An 18,508-nucleotide genomic window follows, 5' to 3' on the forward strand; every position below is an offset into this window, starting at 1 on the left:
ACAACCCCGATGGTACCGTCGCCATATATCGCAGATATATCGGGGCGGCCAAGGAGCTCACAAATATCTGAACACGCCTTTATTGTCAATGCGCTAGAGTGCATGTTCAGATATATTTAGCACCTCGGTCGCTCCGACATATCTGATGGCGACTGTAGTACTACTGTAAACTTTTTTGCTAATCTATATTGAGCCATACGAGTATCACAAAGCCAGTTAGGAAACTAGAATGATAGGTCCGAAAAAGAGAGTGTCAAATTCGGAAGTTAACTATAGTCTGGCAAACCCTTCGAGCAACACCGGCTTCCGACACGTCGGAAGGGAGGAGCCCAAGCGATATCTTACCGTACAAATCGTTCTGCCATTTTTTGCGGGGGAAAACGTGCACACAGTCGCACTTCTCACTCACTACACTTGCAAAATCCAATCTCTAATTAGGATTGTTCATTTTTTTTTATGTTCTATTTCGAAAACCATTTCGAGATATTAGGTTTTTAAACAGTTTCCGACATTTGCTGCGATATAATAATCGAGGATTGAAGATATTTCAACAAATATACTGATGACCTTAGTTTGACCTTCTCGCGAGGCTGAATATAATAATGTCATCGTATAGTAAAAGTTATCGAACCATAGTAAATAAATCCGTCACTCACGTAATTGTCAAAGATGTCATTGTCATCAATTGTCATAATAAAAAAATTCAGTTAAACCGCTAGTTTCTTACGATTTGATTTATAATTTTTAGTACCTAAACAGTAGATTTTGATTGCTTAATATATCAAAAACCTTGTTTCCACTTGTGGGAATGATTTACAAAAATTATAGTCCGCGAAGACCTACGTGAAAGACGGTGTTGTCGTGAAGTAAATGTGGAATGGAATACTTCAAGTGTTACACACAATATTGCTGTGAGGATCACGTCGATGTAAGTATAAAATTAATATTATTTTACTACGAATATTTAAAAGTCCATTTTGGTGGTCGGGTCACTATTACCTATTTATTTTCTGTGATGATGTGGCCAGAATATCTAAAGACAAACCGTTTAACACAGCTTGTCCGCTACTAGCTCCGTTTTACTGATTTGAAGTTAAATTCAACAAACAGACATACATATATGTAACTTATAACCATCTTGCAAGCAATAAATCATATACATACAAAAATACATAGTTATATTCAAAATACAACATGAAACTGAAAAGATAATTTCTAATTTCCAGGTACCTACAAGTTGCAGTTCAAGGCTCAAGCTGCTGATATCACGATCATGGCGGACAAAACTAAAGTTAATAAAGAGTTGTGAAAAATAAAACATGTCTTATTTTTTACTTTTTTATTAATTTACGAAAAACCTGTTTCCCAAAAAAGTGTATACACATTCTGCACGTAAGGTTGACATTGAGGGCTTTGTTTAGTAGCATTCAGTTGAAGTTGATTTAGGTTCTACTCTTGTTGATCCAGAAAATAATTGTATAGTTTATTATTAAATCTATGCTCACGCCCAGGCACTATTCTTGCTATAACTTTACATTCTCCGCCTTCTCTAGAAATTTGTACATTATATACATCCAATAAAACTAAGGTATATAACTTAAGGCAGATTTATTTATTTATTTTTATTACAAGGGGCAAAGATGTTATTTAATACCTCATGGTAACATATTGATATCCAAACATACGAAACGATACAAAATTGAACCACGAGAGAAGCGAATGGTTTAAAATTTAGAATATTGACAGTTGCGGAGGTCTCAACGTAATTCTTCACACCAACACGAGGAAACCATTTATTATTCAAATTAATTTATTAAAAGTTCTTTCTATCGGCCAAGGTGAGGGAAATATCTTTCTTCATAAAGGATTTCTTGTCTCGCCCGTCAAGTTTTATATGGATGGTGCGGTCATATCATAGAGTGCCGTCGCCCATTCACACCTGCAACTGGACAATATGAAGTGTAAATTACAAATTATTTTATTCATCATACTTCACTGTTTGGTACCTAAAGAAAGTAAAATTGGCTTAATATGGATACTTAGAAAGATAAATCTGTAATATTTTGCTAACACCGAACGACTGCCTGCCCACCATTGGATAATTTTATTCTTACGTGTCGCATCGTCATCTCCAGAACCCACGAATCACTTTGCAGAAATCAATAAAAGGCCTGCTAAAAGAGCCTACCTGGCATGGTTTTGAGGGGACGTTTATTACAGACTTCTAAATCCAGCCGCACGTTTCTGACGGCCGAGTACCTATACGTGATGCAGGTGGATCAAGTGCGCACTCCCCCCGTATATATCACGAACTCCATGAGTCCCGTTTCCGTCGGATTGCTGTGTGCGGTGGTTACGCATTTAGGCAAGAGGATGGGGAAGAAAATTTCACATTGTGAACTTACCTTAATGTTAAGAATAATTTTTCCTCTGCATTAATTTTATTTGAGTAATTTGATTGTATTTCGTCAATTATTAAGTCTCATTCAATGTTGAATTGCTTTTCATTTAATCGGCAATATTATCTGAATAAAGGATCACCATTAAATATCAGATTTTTTATTAATATTGCGTAGCTGCCTTCGTCGGACTCTGACTATTGTAGAAAGGCAAACTGGTCTTCTTTTTCATGTAGCATGTAGCATTATCGTCACTCGCTTCTTCACGTAAAAAATACAAAAGTAAATTAGTATTTTATTTGTACGGCTGACATTATATGACTTGACATTGACAAGCCATCAACGAACGCTGTCGCGACTGCACGCCGCAACAGCCGCAGTCGTGCTGCTACAGTAGTGCGGCACCGCGTAACGTCGCAACTGCAGTGCAGCGGTAGTTACAAATGGACAGTCACCTTTATGTTTATCCCAGTCCCCTGGGTTTTTCATTATGAACTTACAAAAGCGGGTTTTTCATTATGAGCCTCCGTTCCAAGTATGAGCTGTGATACTGATAATTCTTAAAACCTAATTACTTATCTAACGATAGGCCGTAAGTATGTGGAAATGAGAGAGTCTATAATGATATGAGAATATTGATTCTCTAAGTATACTTGTACCTATATATTCCCGTGCGTATTGGGTATATATATTAACTTGGAAGACGTATATTAGTCAGTTCCTTTGGAACCATTTGAGTGTAAAGTTTGATGAAAGCGTAAAAATGTATTTTACGCATTTGATTTTTGCTGTTGTTATTTGCGCTGTGGCCGCTGGTAAGTTTTTTGACTAGATTTTTTTCTCTTTTTAATCTCGTTTCGTTTTCTTTAATCAATGTTACAGTACTTTTCACCACGGCAGCTGGTAAAGGCTCTCTTGATTGTTCAAAAACTGATAAGAAAGTTGCATTTTATCCTCATGTGGGGCAAAGTAATCAATTTTGAGTTGTTTTCTTATGTTGGGTAGTATAATTAAATGATGATTTTGAATATTTAATAACATTAATTTTGAATTGATTTGCTTTGATTTTGTTTGATATTTTACAGTTAGTATTTTCCTTGTGTTGGTGTGGTGAAAATTTTTGTGTTTCACTCGGTGGCAAAATTTGTTTAACCCTCGTGGTAATATTGATACCCGAGCAAGCGAAAGATTCCAAAATTCAACCACGAGCTTAGCGAGTGGATCAAAAATGGAATCTTGAGCGTTGCGAGAGTTTCAGCGCACGAGAGTTAAACAAATTTTGCCACCGAGTGAAACACAAAATTTTTCACTACACCACAACAACGCTAGGAAAATACTTACTGTAAAATATCAAACAAAATCAAACCAAATCAAATACAAATGAACGGTTTTAAATATTTATCATTAAAATTCATCATTTAGAAGTAAATTCTACCAGCCAACATAAGGAAACAACTCAAAATTTGCATTTGTTTACTTTGCCACACATGTGGATAAAACGCAACTTTCTCATTAGTTTTTGAACAATCAAGAGAGCTTTTGCCAGCTGGTGTGGTGAAAATAACTATTTCGGATCGTAGCTATTTTGTAACCTTTTCCCTTGCAATGTTTGTTTGTTTGTAATATGTTTGTTTTGGGGTCAAATCTTGCAAGTTAAATTAGACCCACTTTCCCTGTTATGAATTGTCTCGACGGGTATTTCTTGCGTGTTGAAAGAAAAGTAACCAGCGATAAAAGCTTGTATCAAAAATGAATTTGCACGCTCACAAATATCTAAAAACGAATTTATTTTTAAACTTAAGATTAATGAATACATAAACGACATGTTATTTCATTTCATCGTGTCGTTTTAAAATAAAAGCGTTTCGTTTGAATGGGAACGGCTTTTCTGCGGCGGGTTGGTGTGACTCTTAATTTTATATTTTCGTAATTCAGTCGAGGTTCGTTGAAAGTTGTTCAGTAAGAGTAAGATCTACATATTCGCCTCGCATTGTACGAGTATAGCAAAGAGGATATAATATTATAGAGCGGTACTGTCATAGTAAAATTTGTAACCACCGTAAATTCACTGCCATCTATCGACACACTTTAAAACTAAAAATGAAGATTTATAAAAATGCGATAAAATGTATTTAAATATGGATAAATGTTTTTTTTAATTTCATTAATTATTTTTATTATTTTGACCCATGTTCTTTCACTGATATGCGTTTAAATTGTTAAATAACGAACGAAACCGTCAACGCCCTCTATACGAGAGTAGGCCAAAGGTAGTAGCGACATCTAATCGAGAATCAAATTTTCGTGATTTTCGATGCACGTTTTTTACTTAGACTGTATCCATCTATTACGGAGTTTTATCTATCTTTGAGTATAGTCAATAACAAAATCATCATCATCATCCATCATATCAGCCTTCTATCGCCCACTGCTGAGCATAGGCCTCTCTTCGAGTACGCCACTTATCCCGGTCCTGAGCCAATCTCATCCAGATTGATCATGAGATTGGCTGGAATAACAAAATCATCCAGTATGCAGTATTCCCTGGACTTCTCTAGAAACCAATTATGTATTTATTAACCTGTATCCTCTACCTACCCTGTCAAACGCTAAACACAAACCTAAACTCAAATCAGTCTGCAAATAAATAATACCAAACAAACAATTAGGCCAACCAAACAAAAAAAGCCAGTTAAATATGAAATAAATAATTAATTAATTTAATTTTAATTTTAAATAAATTAAAAAAAAACCGGCCTAGTGTGAGTCGGACTCGCGCACCGAGGGTTCCGTACATTACACAATTTAAACAATGTATTTTGTATGTGAAATGTGAGTGAAAGGTAAATTGCGGTTTACGATTTATCACGTATTAAAAAAAAACTACTTACTAGATCTCGTTCAAACCAATTTTCGGTGGAAGTTTGCATGGTAATGTACATCATATATTTTTTTAGTTTTATCATTCTCTTATTTTAGAAGTTACAGGGGGGGGGGACACATTTTATCACTTTGCAAGTGTCTCTCGCGCAAACTATTCAGTTTAGAAAAAAATGATATTAGAAACCTCAATATCATTTTTGAAGACCTATCCAAAGATACCCCACAATTATAGGTTTGATGAAGAAAAAATTTTTTTTGAGTTTCAGTAGGGTATGGGGAACCCCTAAAATTTATTGTTTTTTTTTTCTATTTTTGTGTTAAAATCTTAATGCGGTTCACAGAATACATCTACTTACCAAGTTTCAACAGTATAGTTCTTATAGTGTCGGAAAGAAGTGGCTGTGACATACGGACGGACAGACACAGACAGACAGACAGGCATGATGAATCCATAAGGGTTCCGTTTTTTGCCATTTGGCTACGGAACCCTAAAAATGTTGAATTTCTTTCGCTTTAAAATTTGACGACACAAAAGAAATAGAACTCTGTTCCAATTTGACAAGGTCTAAATTATATTGAAGTATTTAGTCCTACGGGTAGGACCGGGGGCCTTTGGGCCTTATAATACAAAAAAAAAAACCGACAAATTGAGAACCTACTTAGGTACTTCATTTTTGAAGAAGTAATGATGCTTAAAATTCGAGCTTATGACTTTAATTGTATCTTATAGTTCCATGGGCTTGAAATAAATAAATAAATATATATTAGGGGACATCTTCACAGATGAACCTAGCCCCAAACTAAGCAAATCTTGTAATATGGGTGCTCTAGGCGACGATATACATAACTTATACACGGTGGCTAAAAAATAAGTGCATTCCCGTTGCCAGGGGGGTTTTGGGATTATACTGAGCAACTTTTATGGGACAAACCCCGAAATCGCAAAAAAAATTTTGCTGTTTCATACATTTTGGCTGGTCCATTTTCTTAGACATAGATGTATATAAAAATAAAATAAAAATAAATAAAGTTTTATTTCAGGCAACACGTACAGTTGTACACCCATATCAACATACAATTTAAAAGTTACAATGCCAAAAGGAATACTTAACTAAAAACAAAACACTTAATTGGTGCACGGAAAGCCAGTGCCTAAACATATGACAACTAATGTTGCGATACACCGACATAAGGATGGTGTTTTGCGAGCGGCGCATCCCCTCCCAAAAAGAAGCAATACGCGCGCGTACCACTGCGAAGAAGTCAGGGATTCTGGCTTCCGCGAACATGGTGGAGGCACTGCAGGAACGCGAAAGCCCCATCAGTGTCCGGAATATATTATTATACTGCACACGGATGGCGCTGTACGTTTTCCTGCTGTACCTAACCCACAGTTGACAAGTGTAGAAAGAGAGACAATATGCATTAAATAATAGTCATAGTCATAGTCATATCATTTATTGCATACATGTGTTTACATTAGGTCTTATTTATATCTTAGGTTACAACATGCACCCGTTAGGGCATAGCAACATAGTTACTTAAATAATACTTAGTCTAAATTATATTTTAACAGCTATACATTATTCACCAGCTTAAATTATATTAAATTATAATTTATCATAAAATTATCCCAATATTAATATTTTTACAATTACAAATTTTTACATTATTATTATGAAATTCAATTTATTCCAAATTATCATTTAAGAAATCATTTAAAGAATAATAGCATTTGTGTAACAAAAATTCCTTGATTGCCTTATAAAATAATTTATAATTATTGTGCGACTTGATTTTGTTTGGCAGTTTATTGTATACCCGGATTGCTGTATATTGTGGGCTATTGGATAGCATTTTTGTTTTGGAAGGGGGGATAACAAGCTGATATTTTCTCCGGACACTATTTGGTTCCTTAAATAAATATTTATATTTCCACGCATATATGGCTAATGATAGGATATACTGGCACTGCAATGGCAGTATCCCGTGTTCCTCAAAATAGGGTCTGCTGCTTTCAGGGCATTGAATGCCAACCATTATTCGGACGCATTTTTTTTGCATGACAAATAAATCCTCGGAATCTGTGCTGTTGCCCCACAGCATGATTCCGTAACTTAACCGCGAGTGTGCTAATGCATGATAGGCCGATAGAGCAGTTTTTAAGTCTGTTGTCCTACGAAGGTTGTACAGTGCATATAGGAAGCTTGAGATTTTGGTTTTAGTTATTTCTATGTGTTTTTTCCAGTTTATGTTACTGTCTAGGGATATTCCTAACATGTTAAAAGTGTCCACTTCCTCAATTTTGGTGTTATTTATTATTATATTAATTTCTAATGGTTTGTTAAGTCCGTGATGGAATTGAATTAATTTAGTTTTGTTGAGATTGATTTCGAGATTTTGAACTTCTAGCCAGTTATTGACTTCGTGAAGACATTTTTCGATTGTATCGTTATGACTTTCGCCTTTATCAATTTCAAACAGTAACGAAATGTCATCTGCAAATAAGATGTTGTGTATATTAACTAAATTTGGAAGGCCGTTTATATATATTATTTATATTAATGTACATTTGACCCCCCTGCTACACCCGGCAAACCTACGGGCTATCATGTTGCCACGGACAGCCAGAGCTCTTCTCTCTCGTTCCATGTCACAGTCGTCTCTCATGTCATCCGTCAGTATATGGCCAAGATATTTGAACCGCTGCACAATACGCAGCTTCTCTCCATTCAGTTTCACTTCCGGTATGTTATCCGGACCTCTTCCTGCCTTAAAAATCATCAGTTCTGTCTTGGCTACATTGTAAATCAGACCGTGAGAATTTACATAATTTTCACAGACTGAAACCAGCTTTCTCAGACCCTTAATGGAGGGGCTGAGCAGCACCATGTCGTCAGCGTAGCTGAGACTGTTAATACAGACGTCACCCACGTGACAACCGACTCCAGTGCTCCTCAGCCTCCCCATCAACTCATTGACGTAAAGGTTAAAGAGGTCCGGAGAAGTGAGTCCACCCTGGCGTACCCCGCATTAAGTACATCTTTATCTATACAAATAAGTGCATTTCTTTTGCCATGGAGGTTTTGGGATTATATTGAGTAACTTTTACTATTAAGACCAACCACGAAGTCGCGAAAAAAAAAATTAAAAAATTAAAAAAATGCACATATTTTCCTAAAGGAAACACCCATGACTCAGGAATAAATATTTGTGTTCATCACACAAATAAATGCCCCAACCGGGATTCGAACCCAGGCCCGACCGGTCAAAGGTATTATGAATGAATGTGAAGGGAGGTATCGGGAGAGGGAAACCGATAAAAGGAAAGTCCATCACTGTGTGAGAGATCTGATGATATGAAACGAATGCGAGTGAATGATGAGATGACGGGCGAGAGAGAGGTATGGAAGACATGCTGCGGCGACCCCAAATGAATGGGATAAGGGCAAGCGAATGATGATATTTTGCTTGTTGGTGCGTGGTACACTCCGAGTTCAAATCCTGTCAAGGTTCAAGGTTGTCAAATCAAGGAGACCACTGCTCCAGGATTTAAAAAATCCAATGACAGCTCTCTAAATACATGGTTCAAAAACTGCATTAACAAACACCTTGTTTGCATTGATTGACCTCTAACTTGAGGATGAGGATGTTAATTTATTTTTACATCATTTTTATCACAGACCGAAAATTCCAAGAAATGTTATTGCAATTCGTGATAAGCTTGCGCAGAAACTTGTTTTTTTTGGATTGAACTTGTTATTGATTTTATTTTGCTGCTATTAATAACGTTTTGGCATTAGTTTGTTTTGGTATGGTGTATGGTTTATGGCGGTATATGTATGTTTGTTATTCTAATTATTTATGACTAGCTTTGAAACGGCTAAGCCGATTCTTCTTGGTCGAGGCTACATTATTAAATAACTGCCAAAAGGGAAGGTTTTTGACAAAAAAAAATCACTCGGTTAATGTACAAAAATACTTCCTTTTAGTTAAATAAGCCATTTTCTTATAAATAATGTAGTAGTACTCATAGTACTTGTTCGCGGAAAACGCCGTACAGCTAGAAAGTATGATGACGGAACTTCAAGCTGTCAGTAGCAACATCGGATTGGAGCTCAACGTAAACAAAACGAAAGTTATGACAAACCACACCCAAGACCCAATTCACGTAGCTGGCGCCTCAATCAACTACGTCGACGACTACATATACCTCGGCAAGCAAGTGTCATTCCACAAGGACAGAAACCAAATAGAAGTTGATAGACGAATCGCTCTGACATGGAAGAAATACTGGAGCTTTAAAGAGGTAATGAAGTCCAACGTACACCCATCTGTAAAGAAAAAAATCATGGATACGTGCCTACTACCATGCCTTACGTACAGCTGCCAAACATGGATATTTGATGCAAAAGCCAGAAATAAAATATTAACTACTCAGAGAGCAATAGAAAGAAGCATGTTAAAAATAAAATTAAAGGATAAGATTAGACACAGCAAAATTAGACAGCAAGCAAAAGTACTCGACGCTCTATCCTACGCCCAAGGCCTTAAATGGAAGTGGGCCGGTCACGTGGCTAGGTACCAAGATGACAGGTGGACAAAGAGAGTGACTACATGGAAAGGGCCAGACGGAGACCGCAGATCTGGAAGACCAAAAGGAAGATGGAAAGACGAGATCGTAGAGATAGCCGGGGAAAATTGGACGGAAATAGCGTCTAACAGAGACAATTGGAAATGCCTGGAGGAGGCCTTTACCCGCCGAGGGGTCCACACCTAAAGAATGTGTTCAAATTAAAAAAAAAAAAAACACTAAGTAATTAATAATTATTCTTATCTAAATATTTCAATGAACAATTTATAAATAATGAAAAATTATAATATGTAATTGCACGAATGTGAATTAAAATAATAAATTATATTCAATATTATTTGCTAGAACACCACATAAATATTTTAAAGGTAAACTATCGATAATAAAATATAGCATGTTATGTATCAACTGAATTGGAATAATAAAGGCTTTTTTATTTTTTATTTTTATTTTTATTTATTTTACTCATAGTACAAACTTTGCTTAGTCTGGGGCCAGGTTAATCTATGTAAGATTGGTCCGGTTTTTTTTCCTTTATTCAGAAACTAAACAGTCATATAAACATATCAAAAATGCGATACAAAAGATGTACCGCAACAAAAGAAAAATACAACAAAAAATACCTGGAGGTTCATAAATTATACATTATGTTAACTGAGATAAACACAATTTTAACTAATGAAAATCTATATCAGAATATAAGAATTAAGAACTGCTACTAACAAACAACTTACGTCTAACAATATTTTTTAGACTAGCTAACGAATTTCGAAAACAATCTATTTCGGATTTTAAGTCTTTATTAAAACAGTACAGTAATTTGTAAAAACATTTTTGTGCGCAGATGATGGCTATGAACACTACGGCCAAGTTAAAGGCTGGTTGAAGGTCCACGGTACACCCACAACATGGAGAACTGCACGCCTGACCTGCTTCGAGGAAGGTAATGTGTGATACATTACCTATATATATAAATAAGAAATTTTACCTGACTTTACCTGACTGTAGTTAAAAATACAAACACTATAGTCAGGCAAAGAGCAAGTTGAATGTCCATGGTACGCCACAACCTGGAAAACCACACTTTTGATCTGCTTTCATGTTAACCTATGAATTATTTCTTTTGAAAATGTTTGATAGTATCAAGAAAATGAACACTACGGCCAAGTTAAGGGCTGGGCTGCTTTAAGGAAGGGTTTTTTTGGATATAATTGCTGTGTTCTGATTGTGTTAAGGATATATTATTAAAGCTACATCGACCAAGGGCTAGTTAAAGTCCACTGTACTACTGCGTAATATAGTCACCCACGAATAAAATCATAGGTACTTAAATTATTCTTATTTCTCGTAAGTATATGTTATACAGTAGCATATTTTATGTAGCTGCAGTCACCTCTTTGACCTCTTGATACGAGACGAAATCAGTATTTTGCACTAAGTTTGGATACTTAAATAACTAAGTTTATCTTAATTATGAAGGTCCAGGTCCAATAGATAATTTATTACGACATTGAAAATGGTACCTATACCTATATGGTTGATACAATGCAGGTTTAAACAACTTTCTTCTGAGTAGATACTAGATAGGTAGTTGTTTACGTCTGTGATTTAGATCGCCTTTGTTGATTCCAATTTATTCTTATTTAGAAAAAGGAGTTTGTGTCTTCATGTTAGAAAATATTTTGTTACTCTCTTTCATTCATCGTATAAGTCACGATCGATGGCTTTGGAGGAATTACTAAATCCTTCAAAATGGCTACCATTAATTTGTCAAGTTAGTAGACCTTCTTTTTTGGCAGGAAATGCTGTTATGGTTAGTAAATAACACATCACTATCTCTTTCAGGTGGTGTGCTGGCTTCGCCAGAAAGTGAGGCCCTCCTGGAGGCCATGAGCGGCGCTATGCTGGCTCACCCCAAATCGCCGTCCTACGTCTTCACTGGCATCCACGACACATTCTCTAAAGGGCTCTTCTATTCTCTGGGAGGTAATAAACGGGACTTTTTAATCTTTAGCAGAGTAATCAGTCCATTGCAGCGCAGCCATAAATACCAATTGTTGCTCTCAGTCCATTTCTACACGTTCGTGGAACTTCTTACTTGACTTTGCAGTCTTGCGGTTGTTTACATTCTTAATACTTATTGTTTTTGGCGTGAAACTTTTTAAAATCCGTGCGAGACTCATACCGAGCCGAGCTTTAGAAGCATAGACATCGGACATTGACTCTAATCGGTTAAGACACTACGGCTGCGTCCCTGAGTTCAGTACCAATTAATTAAGAGTTATCCTCTAATAAGTTTTTCTTGCAGGTACTCCTTTGAAAAAGATACCCGTACCATGGGCGCCCGGCAAACCAGAGTCCAAGAACGATGAGACATGCGTCAGCATGCATCAAGATGGAATGCTCGTCGACAGCGCCTGCACCGACGAACTGCCCTTCATTTGCTTCAAGAAGGACGTTATCCCTAAGATCCTTAAGTGTGGTCCTGAGGACAACGGTAATTAAGATTGTTAAAAACTTCGTAATAGTATTCGACACAAAAAATAAAACGCTTACCTTTCGAGGGTTTCAGGAAACTAAATTCAAAATTCACTTTTAGACCGAATTTCCAAGAGTTTGTTCTCTGATGAAGTAATACACAATCCCAATATTCCAAAAACCCTTGATACTAGTCTCTAGAGTGGGTTACGCATTTGAAATCCATGACACAACCACTTTGCTGACATTAGTCCATAAAAAAATCTCACTAAGCAATTTAAAATCCCAAATTCGTATTAACCAAAATTCCTGCTAAATCTTCAGCATGCTGTCCAACCTGTTACTAATTTACGTTATCTATTACAGGTTACATTTACAACGCCAAAATCGGCAGCTGCTACAAGTTCCACAGGGAAGACCAATGGTGGAAGGACGCCTTCGCTTCCTGCGACGGTGAGGGTGCCTACCTGGCCATCATCAATAGTGACGAAGAAGCTGAAGTCCTGAAGAAACTGTTCAGAGCCAACCAGTTCGGTCGCAGGGAAGGTCAAGTGCCCGATTGGGTCAATGAAGTAGCTCACATCGGCTTTGTTGACTGGGGCAGGGAAGGAGGCTTGTGGATGACCATTCACGGTGAGTTTCTTTTCAGTTAAAGAACATTTTAAAAACACTTTTTAGAAGTAGGGGATTTGGGGTTCAGCAGAGTATTTTCACTATCTGATTTCTTTTCACTCATTTATTTATTTACCAAATTCTTGTGTTAGGGTTATTTCAAGTCTTATGATAATCAAGATTTCAATGAATCTTTAAACAGTGAAGTTTAACAGCTCTAAGAGATGGTAGCGTATCAGTGCCACACATAATTCGATGATATCTAATGAAAAATACCTCCTAAACTACTAAATTCTCATTATTTATATTTTGAATCATTAATCCCTACAGAGAAAGTGTACGTGACAAAAAAGGATGACTCGCGCTAGAACGCTCCGGGTCCGGGCCGAGGACTCTGACACGTCAATTTCCAATAGAGCATCACGTGGTCATCACCCGTCATAAAATACGTAAACGAAGCCTTGGCTCCGACCCCGAACAGTTCTAGCATGAGTCAACCATTAAAGTTTGATTGACAAAAATACTTTTGATATATCAGGTCAAACCCTCGAAGATGCTGGTTACTTAGAATGGAATTACGGCGAGCCCAACAACGTGACGAGCCAGTTCTGCGGCGCCATGTTCATCAACGGACGCTTTGACGACGTTAACTGCTACGACGGCGATCCGGACCAATGGACCCGCTCCTTCATCTGCGAGATGCAGCCAGAGTACGTCCAGGAAACGTCCGAGTACGAGAACATGGTTACTGACTCTTATTAATTCACATAGCTTTGTAACTTTTTGTTGTACTTTTTTGTAGGGTTAATAATAATAGGGTTAATGTTGTATAATTTTAATTTTTATCAATGTTACTTTATATTTTTCATTTTTGTTTTATATTTTTGTAATGTGGTAAAATATGGGTTTTTAAGACCTGAAATAAATGATTTTTATTTATTTTATTTTATTTATTTATTTATTTAAACAAGATTTCAAATCATGGCTACATTATTTTATTAAAACCTTTGTATTACATTTTATTTGCCAAAACCTTTACGACAGAACTTATGGACCGAGTAAGTAACGAAAATAGTGTACCAGGTGCAAAGCTGCAAGCGAGGTATATTTCATGGAGAAGGGATAACTTGTACTAACCCGGGGTTAACCGGTTAAACCGTTAACCCAGTGTCAAATACAGGTACCCATGGTAACTCCAGGTTTAACCGGTTAACCCCTGGTTAGGGAATGGTGCATGTGGCCCTTAGTAGCTTAATACTTCGAAAACTCCGATACCAATCTGTTAAATTTACAATTTACAGTAAAAACCTTTTACAATCGTATATAATATTCAAACCTTTGGGAACACTCTTTAGTTGCTGAATAAACAATGCCTTGTTTATTGTTTCTGTGCAGATTAGTCAATAATAGGGACTGGTTAGTCCGTCTAAGATAGGGTGTGCTACCGGTACTGGATTTCTATACGTAATCAGTGCCGGAATCGGGAATTCCCAATTCCCAAAATGATGATCTGAATTCCCGGTTCTCGCCATAATAATAGGGTATTTGACTGTATTTAAAATAAATTATTTTACACGCATGAAATAAAGCACCGGAAGATTAATAGAGAAACGTAGCAGCTGCAGTTATTTTTAGACACAATTTCTATTTTAAAACCCGTATAAAACTATAGAGTAAGTAATTTGATTGTGACGTCACATGCTAGTGTTTCATATAAATTCCATACTTGTTGGCGCAGGTTCTTGTGGAGATGATGAGACAACACTTGATGGATTTTTTAACGTTTTTAATTATCGTAGCGATTAAATGACATTGCTTGAATGTATGGGCGCACGACAAAGCGACGCGTGCCGTCGGCGCTGTTACGGATCGGAGAATGCGGCGGGCCGGCGCTTGCGGCACCGCGTAGATCGGGTGGTGTCTGTGTGCGCACGCACACATAGATGGCGCGTCAACAGGCTGGCCCCCTTGGGTCAGGAGCTGCCTGATCCAACGTTGATGGAAGTGGGCAGAGCCGGTTGTATGCCCGGCGCAGGGTCCCAGTAGTGGTGAGGATGTCGGCGACGCGGTTGACGCCGTCGCTGCCCGGGTGGACGGCCGTGACTCGTCCGAGCAGCCATCGGTTCGGTGGTAGGCGGTCATCCTTGATGATGACCATCTCGCCCAGTTGTGGATGCGCACCTTGAGTGCGCCACTTGCTGCGGGACTGGAGCTCTGAAATGTATTCTTTTGAGTATCTTTTCCAAAAATGAGCCTTAAGCTGTTGTACTCTCATGTATTTGGAGAGCGTCGTAAGTGGTCGAGTTTCTTCCACCTGGGGTGCAGGTGGCAATGTGATCGTTCGTCCAATTAAGAAATGTGCTGGACATAAGGGAGCTAGTTCTGAAGGATCAGAAGAAAGAGGAGTGAGAGGCCTAGAGTTAAGCGTCCCCTCTATATGAACCAAGGCCGAATTCATGTGTTCGTAGTCTAAATTAGTCATAGATAGAACGCGTTTCAAGTGATATTTTACAGACTTGACCGATCCTTCTGACAAACCGTTGAAATTTGGACTGTAAGCTGGGGCGAATTTGAACTTTATTTCGTTTTCAGCAGAGTAAGCAGTTATGTCATTACTGTTTTCCTTTAGAAATTTAGCTAGTTCATTACATGATCCTACGTACTGGGTACCGTTATCTGAAAGTAAAGTTGCCGGCTTACCTCTGCGGGCAATAAATCGATTTAAAGCGGCAATGAAACCTTGAGACGTCAGATCGGTGACGAGCTCGAGGTGTACTGCTCTCACAGCCAGACAGACAAACACAACTATGTATGCCTTTATTAGTTGAGCGCCGCGACCTTTTCTATTCAATATCAGGATAGGCCCAGCATAATCTGTGGCTGTGTGTGTGAAAGGATGATCAGCGTGCAACCTCTGTGCAGGAAGTGGACTCATGATAGGCTGGTATGTACGACCTGAGAAACGAAGACAAGTTAAACAGTCATGTGTTATCTACTACTAACAAAATCGTTTTGATAGTTCGAAAAAAGAAACTGATTTGACTAGTAGTCAAATACCCTGTTTAATTTGCACCACAACGTGAGGGACTGTCATTACATTTTGACATTACTGATGAAATTGCCACACTGTCATCGCAAATGCCCTGCAGAGCCAGCTTGCTCACGTCATTATTGTTGGATCCTTATTACACATACGAAAAACTAATTTAGATAGGATGTGAATTCATTACAAAATTTTGACGTTACACGATGCCTATTCTGATTTTATGGCTCCACTTAGGGCATAGAATAAATATATAGTACTAAAGTTTCACTCTCTAACAAAACGCATTTATTACGACGAAATGACCGCTAGGTGGCGCAAGCGCGAGCACGCGTCCGTTCCTTAGCGGTGCGCGGCAATTACTATGGCTAGACCCCAAAATTGGGGTGGGCCGCGTGTACTTATAGCGACGCGACGAATTCGCGGAGTGAGCCACTCCTGCTTAGGGCTACTTGCGCGTTCTAGGGTTAGTGTTATGTTTCAAATGACTATCTGTCTTTATAATTTGCTTATCTCTGTTTTCGTAAAGGTGAGGTTTCTAGGCTAATTCACGAAACATTTTGAGGTCTTTCCCAAGGTAGGTACATTAAATGAGCTCCAAGTTATTGTCAACAATGTGTATAGTTTTGGCAAACAAGGCCTTTTAAATACATACACATAAATTATTAAGTAAGTACCTACGTGATCGAAACGCGAAAATTTAAAGTCAGTATAAATGTACCTAATCTATTCTCATACTTGCACAGCGTAAAAATGCATTGCAACTTATGATTCCCAAACGTTAGCTTGGCAAAAAGGTTGCATTTGGTGCCAAGAATATTTTGATTTGCAAGTAAGTAAATGCGTTACGGCATTGCGACAGATTGTAGGGTACCCATAGTAGTATAGTAGTCATGCATAGATATATTATGTACCTATAGTTAACACGAAAAATGGGAAAATTCATCGCTTCGGGCAAGACTCAAACTTGCGACCTTTTGGAACTTTCCAATCGTTTTTAACACTGCCGGATCCGGTGCCGTTAAAATAGAATATTCTTACGGTAGATGTCACTATGCGCCTCCCTAAGGAGTATAAACAAAACAAAAGAATGGTGATATTCGTACATAGGTACCGAAGCTCAGCTAGTTGATTAAGAGCGATTGGACCGGTTCTACAAAAGGTCACAAGTTCGAGTCTTACCCGAAGTGGTGAATTTTCCTTTTTTCCATTAATAAAAAAAAATATACTTCGCATGTTCCTGTTGTGTGTCATTTGTGTTATTATCTTAATTTAAATGTTACGTCGAATAGATAGGCTACAACAATATACAACTAAAATACGCTAGCGATTGTATAATACAAGAAGAGATATTACAACACGCTCTGAAGTTAATTAAAGGTGTGTGCATATAGTGTCAAGTCAGTCATTCATTACGTTCCGAATTGAAAGAAAACACCCCTTCAAAGACATTTAGCTTATGGAATTCAATTCATTTGACCAGGGCCGGATTTAGAGGTCTGGAGGCCCCGGGGCAACAAAGGAGTGGAGGCCCCCTGCCCTCGAATAATCTTTCCGTAGTCTATTGTGGGGAGCCCTCTTTTGTGGAGGCCCTCCCCTAAATCCGGCCCTGCCCTTGGCGATGAGCAAATAAAATGAAAACACGGACAGAGAAATGACGTTCAGAAAGATACCATACTTCGGGGTAAAAATGAACGAAAAACTTAAAAGGCGCGACAAAACGAACGAGCGAACGTATTTTCACGGAAACGTACTAACGTATCTTGCTATTTCAGTCAGTCTCGGTACAAAAAGTACTGAGGGTGAAGTAGCATGACAAATACGAACGTTTCCGAGAAAATACGATGGAAAACAATTATGTACTACATCTGTGTTGGTTTAGTTTTTACATAAAATTAATAATGTAGAAATAGAAACACTACATAATACCTACAGATATTATTTAATTATTATCTCTCTCCAAGACTATTTTGTCAGTCATTTAAGTGTTAAGAATCTTATATAACCCATAAGTACTATAAGGTTCTTAACACGTAAGTACATATACTTACGTGGGAGTAGTTATCTGAAGGAGGCAAAATAGCACACGACCAAGTTCAGGGAAAATGCATTATGCAGGCAGCGCGGAAGCTCGATACAAGAAAGAAACTAAAACATTCAACTAATTAGCAAAGGCGTGTTCAGGGCACTTCTCAACTCTACCGAACTATAACGTGTTAAGTTAAAAGCCGACTAAGTTGAATGTTATGTAATACTTCTTTATACAAACTTTAATAAAATTATAGGTAATAGGTATAGTCCGACAAGAAATTGTAGAAAATTACCAAGGGCGCCATTTCCTACGTAACTGTCACATTTTTGACGTAACATGCTTAAAAATGGCAACAAATATTATTCAAATTTCTTAGTTCCATTTTATTTAATTTCTACTATTTTATGTCGCACTTAGACAATTATATGCAAATGTTACTTGAATTTTCATGTTATTTCAGTTTAAAA

General features: G+C 37.5%; 2 protein-coding genes across 2 annotated transcripts; one reads left to right on the plus strand and one right to left on the minus strand.

Moving 5' to 3' along the window:
• The first annotated feature begins 3,112 nt into the window (after positions 1 to 3,112).
• LOC134743981 (macrophage mannose receptor 1-like) lies at positions 3,113 to 13,728 on the plus strand. Its single transcript, XM_063677613.1, has 6 exons — positions 3,113 to 3,214; positions 10,721 to 10,819; positions 11,722 to 11,862; positions 12,185 to 12,373; positions 12,721 to 12,987; positions 13,505 to 13,728. The coding sequence occupies exons 1-6, from the start codon at positions 3,163 to 3,165 to the stop codon at positions 13,726 to 13,728; spliced, it is 972 nt and encodes a 323-aa protein (XP_063533683.1). The 5' UTR covers positions 3,113 to 3,162.
• Positions 13,729 to 14,827: 1,099 nt separating this feature from the next.
• LOC134743871 (uncharacterized) lies at positions 14,828 to 15,845 on the minus strand. Its single transcript, XM_063677497.1, has one exon. The coding sequence runs from the start codon at positions 15,446 to 15,448 to the stop codon at positions 14,918 to 14,920; it is 531 nt and encodes a 176-aa protein (XP_063533567.1). The 5' UTR covers positions 15,449 to 15,845; the 3' UTR covers positions 14,828 to 14,917.
• Positions 15,846 to 18,508: the final 2,663 nt, after the last annotated feature.

The sequence above is a fragment of the Cydia strobilella genome, chromosome 9 (genome assembly GCF_947568885.1).
Source record: "Cydia strobilella chromosome 9, ilCydStro3.1, whole genome shotgun sequence".
Lineage (NCBI taxonomy): Eukaryota > Metazoa > Arthropoda > Insecta > Lepidoptera > Tortricidae > Cydia > Cydia strobilella.